Source organism: Glycine soja, chromosome 15 (genome assembly GCF_004193775.1).
Source record: "Glycine soja cultivar W05 chromosome 15, ASM419377v2, whole genome shotgun sequence".
Taxonomy (NCBI): Eukaryota; Viridiplantae; Streptophyta; class Magnoliopsida; order Fabales; family Fabaceae; genus Glycine; species Glycine soja.
This window is the reverse complement of record NC_041016.1, coordinates 50,316,045-50,334,924: the sequence shown is the minus strand read 5'-3', so window position 1 is coordinate 50,334,924 and position 18,880 is coordinate 50,316,045. Positions and strand designations below refer to the sequence as shown.

Sequence of the window (18,880 nt, the reverse complement as noted above, 5' to 3'; positions counted from 1 at the left end):
ACAAAAGAAATAGGGGATCTAAAATTGTAGATAAGCCAAAGTTAAAACTTGAATTGACTATTTTTTGCTCTTTACTCTGCACCAACTTTACTATTCCTTCTTTTAGTGTGAGCTTCATGCATCTTGTTCACCGCAATTCCGCTCGGTGAAAGTTGCACAATTCACTCACAATCTGTTTCTGGTCTGTTAGGTTTGTTACTTGGAGTGACACGATGACGCAACAGTACAAGTCCCACATCGTTTGAGTATACAGTTTTCAAGCAGTTTATATTCCCATAGCCTTAGCAAGAGCTTGTCCCTTCGGGGACATCCGATAAAATTGGAACGATACAGAGAAGATTAGCATGGCCCCTGCGCAAGGATGACACGCACAAATCGAGAAATGGTCCAAATTTTTTTTTCTATGAAATTTTTCACTACATGCTCATGATATGTTTTGTTTGCTACAGTGCTTACCTATTCTGTTCATTTATGCATATATCGTTTCAAGAATATTCTTTACATTTTCCTTATGGAAAAGGTTATATAACATTCCTGTGATTGCATTTGGACAATTGGAACTTGGAAGCTGTATCTCAATAGGAATATTTTAAGCTCCAAAAATTATATTTGGAGTGGAAGAATTGCATTCATAATAAAATAATGCACACATAAATTGCTTTCTGCTTGATATTTGTGGTTTGTTTAGAATTTAGAATGTTAAATGCTACAATAAGGTGGAGAAGGGGAAGGAATGCAAAGTGAAAATTGAAGTTTAGTGTTCTTTTAAGATACAGAGCAAATGGATGATGAAAAGTTATATTAGGGCCTTCATGAAAACATGTACATAAACTCTCTTTGGACTAGGACATCAAGTTGGCCTACCTTATTTTTGAATTTCCTAATACAGATAGATATCTTTTCTTTTTCTTATTTTTTTTATTCAAAGGAAGGAGTCGAACTCCAATACTAAGAGATTTAAAATAATTCATGCACATGCTCAACCGACTGCGTTAGATCCCCTTGGTGATAGATACTTCTCTATGTAAACTGTTTGTAGATACTCCTGACAATCCCTCCATACAAATTTCTGCACAAGTTAACACCATCCAGGGGAGATCAGTCTTTGAAATCCCCAAGGGAAGTTAGGCATTGGTGTAGCTTATTTTAGACAAATAATTAACCCTTTTTGTTAGCAACCTAAGAGAACTTTTAAAAAATAGGCAATTACATACTTGAAGAAAGCTATTCAAAATATGCATTTAGTTTTTGAAAAAAATATTTTACCTTCCTTTTACATGTAGTACCAAGTATAAGCTTTTGGGTGATCCCAGGGTATCCCTCGAGATACTCAGATCCATTAAAAGAATGACTTCTCCCAACATATGTATAAGAAATGGAATAAAGGTCTTGCGATGATGGATAAAATGACTGTTGTATTCTTTCTGATCTCTTTTCATTGGGAACTCTTAAATATGCGCATCAAGAATTGCTCCCTTCTACAAGGTTTCATATTCTTTTTCTTCCATTGGACATTTTCTAACAGACTAAAATGATCTTCTGAATCAGTTACTGATAAATATCTTGATAAAGTTACTAAAGTAAACTAAAGCCAAACTTTCCTTCATTTCATTACTTTTCGAAGTAACTGTATACAACAACGGAAAAATTCACTGTGGCCTTCCTTGACAAGAAGCCTTACAAGAATAATAAACAATATTGGGATCTTCCCAAAAACAAATGTAAAAAATTAGAATAAATAAATAAACTAATTACAATTCTTCACCTCATCACTCAATTACTCTCTCCACTCCAAACCCAAATTAAATCAATACAAATCAGAAACTATAACTAATATCAGCACCAAACTTTTGCTAGCTCACTGAGAGTCACTATCCATTTGTTGTAACAAGAATTGGAAGTCAGACCTTTGCCTGAGGATTGGTGGTGGATCCACATCCATGTCTGATAGGCGGATGTCACTCATGGACTGGAACATCTCCTCCATTAAGAATGGTATGCTGAGTTTTGTAAAAGGAACCAGTGCAATAGCTTGTAAGAAAAATGTGTTTCTATTGGCTGGGAAGTGACTTTTGGATTTTGAATGTGAAAAGGGGGAAATCAAAATATTACCTGGAATCCACCTCTAGAAGGAATGAGCTGTTGTGTATGTTTATTGAGTCTTCTGTCATAATCACTCTCATTCTGCTAATTACCTGTAAAAACAATAGTCAGAAGGGGAAAAAAAGAATTCAAAGATCTTTAGTTATCATGTGTGATTAAGTTCTAATGCAGAATGAAGTGATGATAGTAATTAATTTAATGTATGCAGTATGCATGTTGTATTAATTCTTGGTGCATGTATTCTACTTGGGAACTATGTGTCACTCAACTGTTTTGATGGTTTTGATGTTAGGATATAAATAGGCTAGTTCTATTTCCTATATATAAATATGATTTATTCTGTTTTGTGGATCACTCGTTCTAATGCAACTAGATTTTTATGGACCACCTCAATAAAGTTTATTCTCTCTCTCTCTCTATAGTTTTTAATCTTATTATTGGAGGTTAATTATCAATATTTTTTAAAGTATTGCTCCTTTGTTGTCTTTTATTTTTCTACATTAATGTAACAATCAGTTATGATGCAAATCTGTTTAAGTGAAATATTTTAACTGAAGTGATAGTTTGACTTCCAGTTTCAGAGTTTCTTTGTTTTAGAAACATTTTAGTTTCTTTTAAAGCTATAATGCATTTGAAACAAACTGAATGCTTGCTAATTTCCAATTTGTCATCATATTCAAATGAATTTAAAAGGTTGGAAAAGCTGTACACAAAAATGAAGTAGAGCTAAACATGGTTGAGGAGACAAGGACTTACTTCTGCAGATAATCCATGTGCTCCATACTTGTCATCCCAGAACATAGTTCCTATACGATATATTTGTGGAATACTTAACACCTGATATAAGAACAATAAACAAGAAAAACATTACAATAATAAGAGTTAGAATCATCCTCTTTTCTCGGTACTTTTAATATGTTAGTTTGATAAAATATAAAGTAAAAACTTAATCATAATAGATCTAAAGGCTAAACAAAAGCTACTTTAATCCAAATAGGTTCAAGGTAGAAATTATGTTAGATACTCAATTTGCATCGTGTGTCTTTGATAGATTAGTAGTTACCGGGCAGAGCTCATTTGTGATCTCCTCCAAAGATTTTTGAGTCTTTTGATGCAAAACCTGCATAAACAAAGAATTTTAAAAACTGAATATTGAGGAAAGGGTAATGAAAGAATTAAGAGTGTATTCTCCTTAATCTTGATCCAAGAAAGTATACCAGAAAGCCCACAGCTTGGCGTATGTGTTTGAGTTCAGCCCAAGATGACCCAGCAAACTGCAATATAAACCAAATACAAAAGATAAAAAGATGTAGAAAATGTGTTTCTTGCACTTTTGCCTTTTTAGTCTAGGCATAGGTTGTGGCAAATATATAAAGCTACCTGGTCTGTTGCTTTAAGACACCATTGTTCCAACTCATGTAAACCTGCCTTCAAATATTCTCCATTGCTAAAGGAACAACACTCCCGACGAAGCAACAAACTGCAAGACCAGAGTTTTCAAAACATCATGAGAATTCATATTAAACTGAATAACATTTACTACTCCTAGATATTTAGTGCAATTGAATGGAAGCTCTTGTCACCTATTAAAGAGCTGGACATTCATGAATGAGAAAACCTGGCTAAATATCTTCCTTGCTATGATGGGAGGGACCTGAAGTCACAAGATGTAGAATATTGGAAAATCTCTTCTCTGATAAGCACAAACCAGACAAACAAACATTGAATGAGTAATTTATGCTTACATAGTTATCAGACAATATATGCAAGGCAGTATCTAACTTGTCCACAATGCCTTTCCAGTACATATGCAATGTCTGTTGTTTTGCAACAATATTTGAATGGATGTTTCTGGATGACCCTCTTATTGATCTAGTCCTTATGGATCTTGGTGCCTGCCAATGGTGATAAAAGATTTACCCAATCGACCAATACCTAATTTTCTGTTGTACTTTAGAATTTGGTCTTAAACACGTGATGCTTACCTGTATACACAAATTTAAGAAGGGGCTAATCTCTTTCTTTAAACTATCACGGATCATTCCATATATCTTCTCAACATATGCAGTTAAATGTTGCTTAAATAGAATAGCCGGGTACTTGGCTTCTACTTTAGATTGATCATTTGTCTTGTCCACCATTCCACTATAGCCACTTGAAATCCCCAAGCCCAGTGAAGATGAACGTAAACCCTGAATTTGTATATCAAGCACCATTATATTTTAAACATTGATTTCATAGAATGAAAACTTGCAGTTCTGAAAAGCTCACTTGTGCCATTTTTCCAAACAAAGTGGCGGGGGAGTTTCGATTACGCGAGACTGCCTTAGTTGTATTGCTGGCCTTCATTGTGCATTGTAGATAAAACAGAAGTGTTGATGTTGTTGAAAGCCAGTAGGCTAGATCATGGATTCCTTCTTGACTCTGCCAGAACATAAAATGCATGTTATTTTCACACAACAATATGAGTGATTACATTTAGGTTGAAATGATGATGTTTTATTTGAAATTCCTTAATCTTTGTTAGTGTACTAAATTTCTTGTAGAATACTACCTCTATAGATGATCGGAAAGCATGTGTAATTTTATCAAAAATATGAGTCTTTTCTGCTTCAAGGGATCTCCAATGCAGAAGTGATTTATATACAATACAAGCAACAGCTGGTCTGTTTTTCTCAAATCGCTTATCTTCAGTGAGACACTTGAGCAGTGCGTCATGACTTTCCTGTTTATAAGAGATAGGGAAATAAGTACCATTTATTTTAGTGTGAAACTACATGACTTTCCCTGACTTGGACTTGTCTTTAAAACATACCTGCTGCCTATCAGTGAGTGATCTTTGTTTAGTAAGCAAGAAGACTGGTGCTCTTGGTTCCTGTAAACATAATTTATTATTTGAAATTAACATGCTGTTGTTGATTACATAGACAGGAATTATTAAAGAAGAAATGAGGTAAATTGTAAAATACTTTTCTTGCATGCCATTCTTCCTCTGTTGGATTTCCATTATCCAAATCCTGCAACAACATAAAAGATAAATGTTACATAGTGAAATAATTCTAAATGGGAAATTTTACGGTAGCGTACTGTTAGGACTTTGGCAAGTGCACCAAATCGTGACAAGTAGTAAAGCTCGGAAGTCCGAGTATCGTGTCCACAGGGATTTTATTGCACTTTTCCAATACCTCTCAATTTGTAAGTGGGAGTAAAATAGTAAAGTAGAAATGAAAGTGGGAATAGTAAATACCTCTCAATTTGTAAGTGGGAGTAAAATAGTAAAGTAGAAATGAAAGTGGGAATAGTAAAGAGTGCTATTACTAAAACAAATAAGAAAAAGGGAAAACAATTGATAGAAATGCCAAGACCAGACAAACCCAATTGGCCTACGATGCATGTAAGTATGATATTTGTAACATCCCAATTTTTCGTAAATAAATTTAAAAAGCTTTTTAGTAATAAATAAATAAATAAATAAATATAGAGCAAATAATAGGCTGAGTACCCTAGGTATAAATAGTTATGTTAAGTCAGCTGCCTCCTTTTGGCCTCATTTTCGTTTTTCCCCTTCTCCTCTCAAAACCCTTTCTTTTTCCCGCAGCCCACCAAACCAGTCTCAGAAAAACAACGATCTCGAACCCGTTCACCGTTGGATCGTCGTGAAATTTGAGTATCATGTTCGCAACACAATTCCGAGCATTCTCACCGTTGGGAATTTCGATATCATGTCTGAACTAAGAGAAAAACCCTTCGCATTGTAGCCTTTTTCTTTCCCGCAGAAACCCAGAGTTGTCTTGGTAAAACTACAATCCTAGTTTCGTTAACCGTTGGATTATTGTGAAATTTGGATATGTTGTTCGAAATTCAATTCCGCACGCTTCCACCGTTGGGATTTGCGAGATAATATTCGTGGAGGGAGAAAAAGGAATCGTATGAAGACAATACAAGTGGAGGTTTCAATCTCTTCTCCGTCTCTCTGACGTTTGGGAATTCTATCGGAGTAGTCGGATGAATAATTGAAAGAATTTTTGGGAACCGCTAGAGATGTTGTTATCGCTGGCTGAAGACACGTGAGCCCGCTTAGAGGTAAGGAATGAGTTATTCACAGTTGGGGATTAGTGAGAACATGTGTAGGGATCCTTAGAGGATTAAATTGAGATTTTATTTTGGGATGTTTGTTAAATTGCAATTTTTCCTTTATGATTATAAATAAAATATTGATGTCCTGATGAAAATTGCTTGATAAATTGTGCTCTTGATATTTGTATATTTGGACCTATGATTTGGATATAATTGTGTAATATTATTTGAGGGGTTTTAGTCCTCATGTTGTGATAGTCTTTTATATAAATTGTTATATTGAGGATATGAAATGATAATTCAAATTGTGAGTATGTGATGAATTGTAGAATAACATGTTGCTTTGAGATTATAATATTGTTATTGAGATTGAGTATAAGTGTAAAGTTGAACATGTGTTAATTTGTGAGATACGTGTAAACATGTGATGGTGGATTGTGACACTATGAGATGTGAAATTGTGAATGAGTTCTAGTTGTGGATAAATGTGTAGTTAACACTTGATGTGAAATTACTTGTGTTGTAAGATATGAATTGTACAATACCCGACCAGCGTTATCTTGAGAAAAGCGTTGATGCGCAGTGTTAAAGAGAAAATGTAGGTTTCCTATTTAGGAACCAGTGTTAAATCGTAGCGCAATTGTGTTGAACGTGTTTAAAACACGAGTGTAAGGTCGTGGGTATTGTATAATTCATGAGCAGTGTCTGCATGTAAAAAAAAATTATTTTAGGGGTTGGACCTGAATCAGGAGGGAGAGGCCCTGACGGACTCTTCGGAGTGTAGGCCTTGGGGGTCACCGGGTTTGAGTGCTCCTTTAAGCCTATACTGATCTCATATGGTTGGAGCATTCTCGCAAAACATCGTGACCCTGACTGGTCTCCCTATGATCTTACTTAGTGAGAGTGACCTGACAAACCCATTGTGTGGTGTGTCTTGTTATGTACTCCTAAGCGCCCCAGGGTGGTTTTTCACTGACATGGTACCACATTGCATATAAAATTGAGTCTTAGCATAACTATTGCATATGCTTGCTAATTGATGTGTTATTATACCTTGATCGAAGTGTGGGATTCTTGTGTAATGTGATTGATAATTGAAAAGTGAATTTTGAATGACGAAGTGGTGAAGTTACGTGAGCTATGTTTAAGCAAGTGGTATCTCATTTATATAATACGTATATTTAATTGTCTTGTTTCTCTATTAGCTAGGAATGTGATAACTCACTCCCTGTGTGTTGTTGTGTTTGGATCCTGTGATGATCTTGAACTTGTGTTCGGGGGAGCAGATGAATAGGTGGATGACTATGAAGAACCTCATGCTAGAGGACACGGGAACACCACGCTCTGATAGGATGTGACATTAGGATATAGGTTCTATATTAATTGTATGAGACTTATATGACTTTCTTTGAGTCGAGATGACTTTATTATTTATTTGGACAAGTTTGAATATGATGTAGAAGAAAGTGAATGTGAGCCTTTTACCCATTTGAAAAGCTTGTATTTAAAAATGTTTTAAAAAATACTTTTAATTAATATTTGAATTTTTATTCCTTTATTAATATATATGTGAGGGGTAGAGGGTGTCACAATATTCATTACCAATGAAATGGTGTTAGTTCTACCCACATCTGTTGACTACTTGCCCCTGATGCCTCACGTTGGCAAGCCTATTTTAACTACCTATCTCCCAAATGCCTTTGCGAAGATTCAATAATTAAAATGCGTTAAGATTAAGTTCTAGATGTTGCTTAGATGCATGGGCAGTGAGTTATCATTCTATGCCTAGCAATGCTAACCCAATGATTCTTTTCTTTAGATGTTCTATTAGGTGTTACCCTTTCCCAAGCGATTAACCCCTAAAACTGATGCATGCATTGAATCTTAAATATTATTGAGAATTACCCTCTCCCGAGCGATTAAAACCCAAAAAGAGATCTAAGAATGAATGCAAGAATAAAAGAAAAAAAGAGATCTAAGAATGAATGCAAGAATAAAAGAAAAGAAATAGAACAGAAAAACCTGGAATAAATTCCTTTGCATTGATAACTCTTGAAGCTCAGTGTACATCGTTGGCTTTTTAGGCCTGCCAGGCCCTAGCTAGGGGTTTAGCCACTCATGGCCATTGAGGGCTTACAACTGGGGATGAAATAAAGAATAGGCTACAAAACAAAGAATATAAAGAGGGAAGAAAACTCAGGCTTGAAGTACTGAGAGTGATGCTCTGAGATGGGATCATTTTTTCTTGGGACTGTCTCTCTATTTATAGTGGCTGAAGTGGGCTTACGGGCCTTCGTAGTTGCGCTCAGCGCCACACCTCGCGCTTAGCGCGTTCAGATCGCGCGCTGGGCGCGCCATGCACGCTGGGCCTGTGCTTCTGTTGGATCGGGCGCTGGGCGCCTGTGCGTCTGTTGGATCGGGCGCTGGGCGCCTAGCTGGGCTTAGCGCGCGTAACGGTGGCAGCGGTTTCTGCCACGCTAAGCGCCTCCAGTTAGTTGCTCGCTTAGCGCCTGATGCGCGCTGAGCGCCCCTATTGGATTGGGCCTGCTTCAGAATTTCTTCTTTTTTTTTTTCTTTCTGTGCCACTTTTGCTAAATGCAACCTTATTTTTCGTATCTGCAACCAGAAATTCAATTTAAATTAATTTTCTCACTTTTAATTGCAAATAACTGCTAAATAATTAATTTTAAGCCAAAATTTGACTATTTAACTCCTATAAATTCACAATTATTTAGCAGTTATCACGTACCTTGATTTGTGCAGTTGTATTATCTGCAATAACTCTTGGCTGCACTTGCATCTTCTCTACAACAGCAACTTCTTGGTCTGGTTCTATTTTTTCTGGATGAACTTTCTGCTCTAGAGCAGCTGCTGAATGGTCTGGTTCTATTTTTTCTGGATGAACTTTCTGCTCTAAAGCAGCAGCCGCTGCCTGACTCCGTAGGGATTCATTCTCTGATTGTAGATTTGCTATCTGATCCTTGAGGCTAGAGACAACATGAAAATTTTAGTATTTTAATGGCATGTATATGTTAGTTTCAGTTTTATGCTTCTATATTCCTTCCTATTGGAGAATAAGTCCCACGTTGAGCCTGAAGTGCCTAGATATTTTTGAACAAATAGGCTATTCAAGATAAAGGCTCTCACTGAGAACTTACAAGCCTAAAACAATTAAAAAAGAGACTAGTCAAAAAAATTGAAAGGCCCAAAATAAAATGGAAGGGTCAAGACAAACAAACAAAAAATGGTTAAAAAAGGTGAGAACAGACCTGAAACAATTTTAAGGGGGTATATAAAGAGGGCTATGAGTTTAAAGTGCCTAGATATCTTTGGACAAATAGGTCACTCAAACTAAAAGGCCACACTCTTGGCTCTTACACAATTCTATTACTTCCTACATTTATTTTTAATCTAGTGTCATTACTGATGTGTAAGCCACATAGTCTAGCACAACAGAGAAGCATATTGTGGCTTGTGTTATGGAGTTGAATTTGTTTGTTGAAAAAGTTTAAATCTTCCCTGAAACTAATTACTTATTTGCATTACGTACAGAAGGTACCAAATGCAGAGTAAACATATAAATGCAGTGAATTAAAAACTTCTAAACTGAAAGTAAGGAACAGTTGATCATAATATCCATAGTTATGTTGTTATCATCTGATTTTTTAAAGTCTATTTCATTAACAATTACTGGACATACACCAGACTCATTTTGGTGTATCATTTATGTATCCCCTTTTGCTAAAGGAGTTGTGTCCATCAAAACATCCAACCCTAAAAGAAGGGACCTAAAATATGCACATAAAGCTTTTATTAGCTACATTCAACTGCACCCACGCTCTAATAATTGTCCCTGGAAGCTAAATATCACTAAAACATAGAAATATTAAAAATGATGTGAATAATATATTAGATCTTACATTTTGATCTCTTCAAAGAGTTCTTCATTTTTTGATTCTTCCAAAGCCTTCTGGCATAGAACCTGGTTCTCGGACTCAAGGTTTGACAAACTCAATTCTAATCTGGAGTAATAAAGAATGGATAGTCAATGCCAGTTTATGGTGGAAGAGATATTGTGTGGCTAATTATTACTTAACTACCTTTCATTAGTCTCCTGAAGTTGTGTTGCTTTAAGCTGTGCTTCTTCTGCCTCTTTCAGCCTTGCTTGGTTCTCGTTCTCAATTTCAGAGCAACTTTCTTCAAACTCTTTAATCTTCTTTTTCAGCTCTTCTACTTCAGTCTGTATTTTCAGAACTTCAATTTAGGTATTTGTCATCATATAGTGTCAACTGCAAAGTTTTTATATATGCCGAGCTGTTTGTATGCAACTGTGACAGTGCATAATATTTATATATGTACTTTTCAAGCTAATCTTTTCTCCTGCTTTTTACAGCATTATTTGTTGGAGTACCATAGCTGTCAGAATCAAATCCAGTAATATAGTATGCTTCATATGCCCCACATTGCAGCATTTGCTGTGTTTACTACCTTCCCAAAAATGAGTGAAAACATATTTTTCTTACATAAGGTAGTTTCTACTTTCTTTAGCTATGAATGGCCCTGAAATGTTAGACACTTTTTTTTTATCATTTTCCTATATTGCCTCCTAAAATTTATTATATTTTTCTTTTAATTTGTTGGTGGTAAAAGATGTAATATTTATTGGGGAAAAAAAATAAAAAAGGCCACCCTTACCTTTTTATGTATTATTTCAAAGTATGTCATACTTATATGAATGAAATTTTTAATGTTTCTTCTTGTACATCAAGTTTGTTTATGATATACCTTTTTCAGATACTACTAAATGGCAATGGTTCTTTTATTGTAACATGTCAATAACAAACTGGAACTGTTGCCTTTTTCTTTTAAAAAGTACCAGAACTGTTGCTTAATGTAATTTGATTGTTCCACCATTTTAGTGCTCAAAGTAAAATTTTCTAAATATATAGGAAACCAAGTTCTAGATTTACCTCCAACTCCTCATTTTTATTTGTCAGTAACTCTAGCTTGGTTTCGTCCACAACTGGTACCTCTTTAATTACTGGTGGTGCTTGTTCAATTGCTATTTTTGCTGCTTCTCTTTCATGTATAATTGCAGCATGGGCTTCATCTAACTGAGCTTTCATTTCTTGTAAAGCATTTTGCAATTTTGCAATCTCTTGCCCTTTAGCTTCTTCAAGATCCGTCTGCAAGTTATTTTTTCCAGATTAGACGGGGTGGATAAAATGCTTTATGAACGAACCAATGTTTTTTTTTCACTACTATCTTGTATAGTGTTCACTGAATTAATCATTGATTAAAACTGTTACAAAATTTTTTATTTTGATTGATAATTATGCCGTTCAATTTTACTGGCATTAATCATTTCACTTGAATCCATTTGGCATTTATCAAGGACAACTAGTTGAGAATCTACCCTCATGTGCTTTTCGATATCTATTCTCCATGTAAGCTCCTCAACAAGTTTGTCCAACTTGTCCTTTGCTTCCTTAAGTGCCCCAGTTTCCCTTGCAGCCTGCACAGCAACTTAAAATTGTTACCATGCTTCTACTTTTGAAACATTTTTTTCTTGTAGATACGCAAAAATAAATGGCATAAAATTATACAAAATGATACAGCAAAATAGAACTTACCATCCGAAGCTTTCTGAGCTCTTTCCTTGCCACTTTAGCTCTCCATAGACATTGAAGTGTAACAGTTGCTTTCTTTTGCTGTTTGTAATCAGAAAGAGCTTGGGCTCTTCTCCATTGTGTCTGTAAGAAGAAATTGAAATGGAATAATTAGTATCAATATAATAGAGGAGCTATGTAATTTCCTATTATGCATACTCATATCTAAAGTATCTTCAAAGTTTTTATTGATGAAACTTTGATGAATTTTTCAACGAAAAATCACATTTTGGATTCCAATTTTTTTCATTAAGCATGTCATGATCTATGTTAGTGTTAGATATTTTTTCTAAAGATGTATTTACCTGAATTTTTGTTGAAGCCTTTGTTCTTCTTCTGTACCTATATTCATTTCGTGCTGCTAATGCTCTCAACCCTGATTGAATAACTATAGCTGATGCTTGTAACGTTGTATAATTTATTCTTGCTCTGTGTGCACGCACATGTTTCTGTATCCTGATAGAAGCTGCTTCCCTCCTCATATGCTCATAGAGTTTACGTGCAAGTTTAGCTGAAAAGGTAAAGCCAGCAAAATAATAACTCCTGTTATTTCCAGAACAGAACCATAACAATGATGCACTAAAGAAAAAGAAGGACATGACTAAAAATGTGAGTCTTTTTGGTGAAGAAATGTGACCTCTCCAAATCTTCTGGATATGAATCGTGGCCTTTCTCAGGGTGATAAACTCCTTTCTGGCTAAATGTGTTCGGATTTGTCTCTGTATGAGTTTAGCTGCTTTAGCTAAGACTTCTGCTCTTCGTGCATCTAATTCAGCCATCTGACCAGCTCGGAGAAATACCTTTGTTTTCCCCATCTGATTGAAACATCAAGATGAAAACACATTAGTGATTATAACACAAATTCCTGAAATTTTATGGATAATCATGCTTTTTGCTTCTAGATAAATGTTTTCCCATGCACAGACTTACTTGATAGCCTTTTAAGCCCATCTTATCACAGATGGCCATAGATGCCTTTTTCTCATCAGAGCTGCACAGAAGAAAGCATTATTTATCATATGGTGTATGAAGCTTAACTTATATTTTATAGGACTTGACAATGAGAGATATAGATTTATGATATATATTTTTAAGTGATCCTGAATTGATTCTCTATAGTATGAGCTGCTACATTGATTATTCTTATTTGTTATTTTCAAGTGATGCTTTAAGCAGTTTAGCTGAACAATGATTGCATTACATTTTTATTCATCATTCTTGCTCTATTTTCTTGAAGGTGTGTGAATGCAATATTAGTATGACACTCAAAGTAAAAGAAAAAAATCATTTTCATTTCCATTTGCTTGTAGACTAGAATAATCTATACCCATCAAGGACATCAGGAGCTAGCATTCCAAAGCGATCAAGAAATTCTTCAAATGTCCTTTTTGTTGGATATCCAGCACAACTAATCCTTATTTCCTCAAGTACTCCCTGAAAGGATTGTGATGTGAATGTTATTGGTGGGAAACTTTCTCAGATTTTCTGAATCATCATACATTTCAGAGAGAATATGAAAAATAAACTTACCCCACATCTTAATTGGTTCAAGACATTGAAGTTCTCAAAGATTCCTGGCTGCAGAACTGTATTTGGTTTCACACATCTTATGTAATGCGGTTCTGTTGTATTCAGTGTCTCCATGAGAGATTGCAGTTGTTGCTGCATATTAAGATTTGATTCAGAAGCAATTCATGGGTTGAGTATTTCTAGAAATAGATGGAGCTAGTCAATTTGTCAATGTTGAAATTGAACTGGTTTACCTTAAATTGTGAACCAATGGAAGAGAATTTTGATTGCTTTGATGTCTCCTCTGGTAAAGGAGGGAAGATATTAGCAACAAATGGACACTTGGAAGCGCATAAAAGAGCTTGATGCTCTGCTACAACATAATCTTTGTTTTTATCAAGAAAATAATCTGCTTGATATGTAACCTGTGCATCAAAAGGTTGTGACAATAAATTAGCAGTTTTAATTTTCTTAGTGGATGGCCATGAAAAATTTTAAATTCTCAAGCTTACATCTCCAGCATAATGGTTAATCGTGAAATTTGTTCGGGAAAGTTTTGGCTTGCTGAAGCGCTTGTGTCCTTTATATGTCTGGTACATCTTTTGTGCAAAAGTCTCATGAGTTGATTTGGGGAACATGCTGCCGAAAATAATTAAAATTTCAACTATTATATAATTTTTGCTTCCTATTTATCAAGGAAATAAAATTGTCAAAGCAAGTTCATCCACCATGTTCGCTGTACTGAGGAATTCTTTTGCAGGCATATTATAAGCAAATATGTTTCTGTTTTGTCATTTTAATATGTTCATAGTTTTTTGAGTAAGAAATGACATACCAGGCTTCATCAAGAAGAGCAATAATTCCCCCTGGTTTCTGCATGCAGAACATATAAATAGTTTCACAATTTTATCTGGTAGAATAAGTCTTTCACAAACAATGATGATTCATAAGTATCTAACTACCTTCTCAATAAGATCGAGAACATCCTGATTATCCACAAATTCTACATAGCTCCAATTGATTTCCTCCTTTGTGTACTCTTCTTGCTCCATCTTGAATACATGCTGTTGAAACAGATGCATTTCTTCTATCTTATGTATTTTCATTAATAATGATGTTCAAGTTGTATTTTGAAGTTATAACCTTGCCTGATTAAAATGTTGTTGCAACTTCTCATTCGTTAGGTTGATGCATAGTTGCTCAAAACTGTAAAAGGAGAACAAATGAGATTTATACGATAGAGATGTAGAAACTGTAGTTCTGACTTGTAATAATTAAGCTTCTTACCTGTTGATTTTGAAGCTTTCAAATCCATAAATGTCAAGGACTCCTATTATGCTTACTGCATTAGAATCTTGACCAATTGAACTGTTAATCTTGTCCACAAGCCTGCCAGATTTGAAGAATTCGTTTAGAATTTGTCATTCCTTGTCTCAAAACTGAAAGTATGTTTGTCGATAGGGGCTATAGAAGCAAAACACTTCAGTTCAGAGAAGATTTAGCTATGTATTATGAATAAGGTTATTAAGGACTAGTATTTTCCTGCACCCGGGACTTCCTAACACCCCCCTCCGCAGATGCCTGCCAGAACAGGCGAGTCTACTAGAATAGGCAAGAACCAAGATGTGGTATAGGCTTTGATACCATGTTAGATTTCAACTTAAAACCAATTGGCAGTAAGTGAAGTTTGTTTCCTAACAGATGTATAAGTTGTACCTTGAGAATTGAGGCAGACGATGTGAGACTTCCTAACTTCCTAGACATCACAGTTTTTGGATTTTCAATTTCCTCTACTGAATTAGGTGAGTTACATGTTGGTGTAATTGGTTAGTTTGGTTTTACCAATCAAACAATTTGGAGTAGACAGTCTTTGCCAAGGCATCTCGGCTCAAAGCAGCTGCATCTGGATCTAGAGGTTTGGTAATGTTACCATCAGGAGTTACAATGACACGCTCGCAAAGTGAGTCTTCGAGTGCTTTTGCATCACACCTGAACATAAACATGTTAAGAGACACTAAAGTTGAAGCGTAGGAATTATATGATTTTGATAGGTGGATCAAAGCTTGTACATGAATAACTCTGCAGCTGTTCGGAGGTGGAAGAGTGATTTATCATCTTTCAATTTGGAAGAATCAACTTCTTTCCCTTTGACAAAGTCAATGTTTCCAAGATGGAGGATTGCAGCTACCACACGGAAGATCGCATCCTGTGAAGGAAAATTTTATTTGATCAAATGTTTGGATAAAATCAAACCACTGCTTCATTAGAACGTGATGCACTTATGCACTTGTCCAATACCTGCTCTTCTTGGCTAATGCCTACAATATCCATTGCATTTTTTATCTCCAAGTATTCTTTTGCATCATCCACATTCGACACTTGATAACAGTTTGATTGATTAAGATAGTGGAATTGCCTTGGATCCCCTAACTTGTACTTCTTGACATCCTATCAAGAAACTTTTAACTATTAGATTTTTTGAGGTAATTGTATGTTGATGAATTCCTTTCAGGATAATTGTAGAAATTTCACCTCTGGTGGTGCTGCACAAAGCATGTAAAAGCAATGATAGTTTCTCTCTGGGTCAGAGACCTGGCAAACTCGTGATCTTTCAAGGAGATATGTACGGATTGCAGCTCCAGAAATCTTCCCATTCTTGTCAAATTGAATTTCAACAAATTTACCAAAACGACTGCCACAAATTCCAATAATTTTGTAAGATCAACTAAAATGGGAATTTTTGTAGCAAATGGGACCTGAGAAAATATTCATGCAACTTACCTTGAATTGTTGTTTTTGACAGTTTTGGCATTTCCAAATGCTTCAAACACTGGATTGGACTGCAGAAGTGAAAATATCACTGCATATACCTTATATGAGTATCAAGAAACAATTAATGAGTCGTTCAAACTCACCTCCAAAACCTGTTGTTCTACAGTTCTTCCTTCTGTAGCAGATCTACCCCCCATGAATGCTAGATATCTCATGAGCATTTTTGTCGTCTCGGTTTTACCAGCTCCACTCTCTCCACTTACCAAAATGGATTGACTTCCATTTTCATTTATCATTGCCCTGACACATTGAACTGAATCAACTCTATAATCAATTGTTTTCCGAGTTTACATGTGCCAAATATATTTCTACGTTGATGTAATATACCTGTAACATGTGTCAGCTACAGCAAAAAGGTGAGGACTAAGCTCTCCAAATGCTGCATCTTTGTACTGCTCCATCATATGGATGTCATACAGGTGTGGCAGTCTTCGAAAAGGATTCACTGCAATTAAGATATTCCCTGTATATGTCTGTTTATTTCATTTATTTTTGTCAGACTTTGCTCTCTTATTTATATAATTTTTCTATCAAATATATTAAGAATGGCTACTTGATTAACTGATTGTGACTCACATATATCTCATTGAGAGAAAAACGAGTTGCGAGGTTATGCAGGACTCCTGGCTCATGAAGGTATGCTAGCTTGGTCATGTCATCAACTCCTGCAGGTGGTGCCTCTGTATCTTTGGGGTATATGCTTGAAATTTCTGCCACCACCTGAAATTGAGGGCATTGCTAATGTTTAGTTTTATATGCTTATTTATACATGTACTTCAAGTAACAAGATTATGAGTATGGTGATATGTGCTGGGAGGGGAATTGTTGACTTTAGGCCAGCATTCTGGCTAGACAAGGCTAAGATGTGTCAGAATACAATCAAATTATGATTCTTAAGCTTGTGAGCTTAAGTAAAAAAAAAGATGTTGAAGAAGTTGACTTGACTATCAAGTACAAGAAAAGCTTTTGGTCTAGTGATAAGCACTTGATTCCAAGTGTTTCACCAATAAATGACAAGAGTTTCATAAGTCCAATTTCATGATCAAGTAAAAGGCTTACAGTTTTCCCATTTGTGGTAATGATGGTGACATTTTTGCCATTGATTTGTGTCACCTCTCCATCAATCCATGCATCCTCAGGATCCTCAACCCAAACCTGTGATCCAACGATGATGTTCACAGGTGTTCCCTGAACCAATCACAACAAGGCAAGAAAAAGTGTTACTGTTAACACATGATCTGACAGCAAAAAAGTGGGAAGGATCCAACAACAACCAACAAACAACACAAAGAAAACTCCTTTTTTTTCTTTTTCTTTCTTCAGATTCTCACCATGACGCTGCTACTAAACTCTTCTGATCATGAAACTCAGAATGGTGGCTTGTGGAACTAGACAACCAAGATGAAAGAAAATCAATGCTTATAGGGTGGCCTATATGGCCCTCAAAGATATTTAGATCTTGCTGTGCCAATTACCAAATAGTGTTGTTATAGGGGAGATGCTTCTCTTGTCGGTCATTGGTCCAAAGTAGTTTTGTTGAAACGCAACTTTTGGAAGTGCTTTTGACTCAATTTTTTTCTCAATGTGGGAATAAACGTTTTCTTAGTTGAAAATAGGGGAAGGGAAAGGGAGTGTGGAGAATTCGAAGATGGAAAGTAATGGTAGATGCAAATGTGTGATTGATATTTAATAAGCCCAATTATGTCAAGCCTACCACACATCATGACCTAATCGCTTCAAAAGCCCCTCCTTTCCTACACACAACCACAAAAAGAATTCTTTTTTATGAGTATTCATTGAATGTTGTAAATATTTTACATAATTCAAAATATTATAAGTTGATGATACAATGAAGCGTTTAATAGAAATGTAACTGTAAAAAAAAATTGAATTACCAACTAATTAGAAATCATTCTTGATTTGATTAATGAAAAATATAGTTATAAAAATCAATTAACTTATCATACCTAAGAAATTTATACTTCAATGACATTATAATTTTTTAAAAAAATTATCAATACACGTATTATTTATTCTATAAAGAAAGCTATAATTAATTACTATCCTAAAGACACTAATCAAGAAATAAGAAGTATTATATACTAAATATTTTAAATTACTTAAAATATTATTATGAAATACTTTTTATATTTATATAATATTCCTTTTCTAATTTTCATTCCCTTAATTAGTATTTTAAACACATTAACATTTGTCATAAACTAATAATAACAATATAAAAAATTTATATGAGACAATTTATTGTTAGCATTTCCCTATTGAACACCTTTATATAGTTCATTAGAAAGATTACAAAAAAAAATGCAGGGTGATTTTTTGTATCCATTCTAATTTATTATGATTTGTTAGAGTAGTTATAAAATTGGTTTAATATAAAAAGGGAACAGAAAGATCATGTGTTTGAATTCTCTTCACTAACAAAAATTAATAACTAACATTAGTTTATCAAAATAAAAATGAAATTACGATTTGTTAGTTGATAGAACAATTCTTGTAAATCACATGTTGGTTCTACTTTTATTCATAGAAGAAATTACTTATCACTTACCATATATACTTCTCATATTTTCAAACATTCATGATTCTTGAGACTATGAGGCTTTTATGTATCACGGTGGTGGTGCTTATGGTAGAAATAAGGAAACCAGTAGTTATAAAATTGGTTTAAT

The 18,880-nt window shown here is 34.9% G+C and overlaps 1 protein-coding gene and 1 non-coding gene across 4 annotated transcripts; one reads left to right on the top strand and one right to left on the bottom strand.

Moving 5' to 3' along the window:
- Positions 1-294: 294 nt before the first annotated feature.
- Positions 295-397, top strand: LOC114388808. Its single transcript, XR_003661600.1, has one exon. It is a non-coding gene; the product is annotated as a U6 spliceosomal RNA (small nuclear RNA).
- A 1,184-nt stretch (positions 398-1,581) lies between these two features.
- LOC114388009 (myosin-12-like) lies at positions 1,582-17,832 on the bottom strand. Of its 3 annotated transcripts, XM_028348340.1 has the most exons (41): positions 17,522-17,832; positions 17,250-17,378; positions 16,767-16,910; positions 16,518-16,663; positions 16,274-16,430; positions 16,140-16,198; positions 15,891-16,050; positions 15,657-15,806; positions 15,428-15,564; positions 15,201-15,347; positions 14,646-14,747; positions 14,507-14,564; positions 14,321-14,422; positions 14,194-14,231; positions 13,871-13,997; positions 13,613-13,783; positions 13,380-13,511; positions 13,177-13,283; positions 12,780-12,840; positions 12,487-12,664; positions 12,155-12,360; positions 11,814-11,933; positions 11,597-11,695; positions 11,151-11,366; positions 10,281-10,420; positions 10,101-10,202; positions 9,071-9,167; positions 8,930-9,016; positions 5,073-5,120; positions 4,919-4,978; positions 4,658-4,828; positions 4,375-4,527; positions 4,089-4,295; positions 3,849-3,998; positions 3,687-3,757; positions 3,484-3,583; positions 3,321-3,377; positions 3,167-3,223; positions 2,860-2,940; positions 2,113-2,195; positions 1,582-2,000 (listed from the first exon to the last, which is right to left on the bottom strand). In XM_028348340.1, the coding sequence occupies exons 1-41, from the start codon at positions 17,522-17,524 to the stop codon at positions 1,859-1,861; spliced, it is 4,755 nt and encodes a 1,584-aa protein (XP_028204141.1). In that variant the 5' UTR covers positions 17,525-17,832; the 3' UTR covers positions 1,582-1,858. The 3 variants fall into 3 exon arrangements, with proteins under 3 accessions (XP_028204141.1, XP_028204140.1, XP_028204142.1); XM_028348339.1 differs by having other exon boundaries at positions 8,930-9,167; positions 17,522-17,831; XM_028348341.1 differs by lacking the exons at positions 16,767-16,910; positions 17,250-17,378; positions 17,522-17,832 and having other exon boundaries at positions 8,930-9,167; positions 16,274-16,443; positions 16,518-16,629.
- Positions 17,833-18,880: the final 1,048 nt, after the last annotated feature.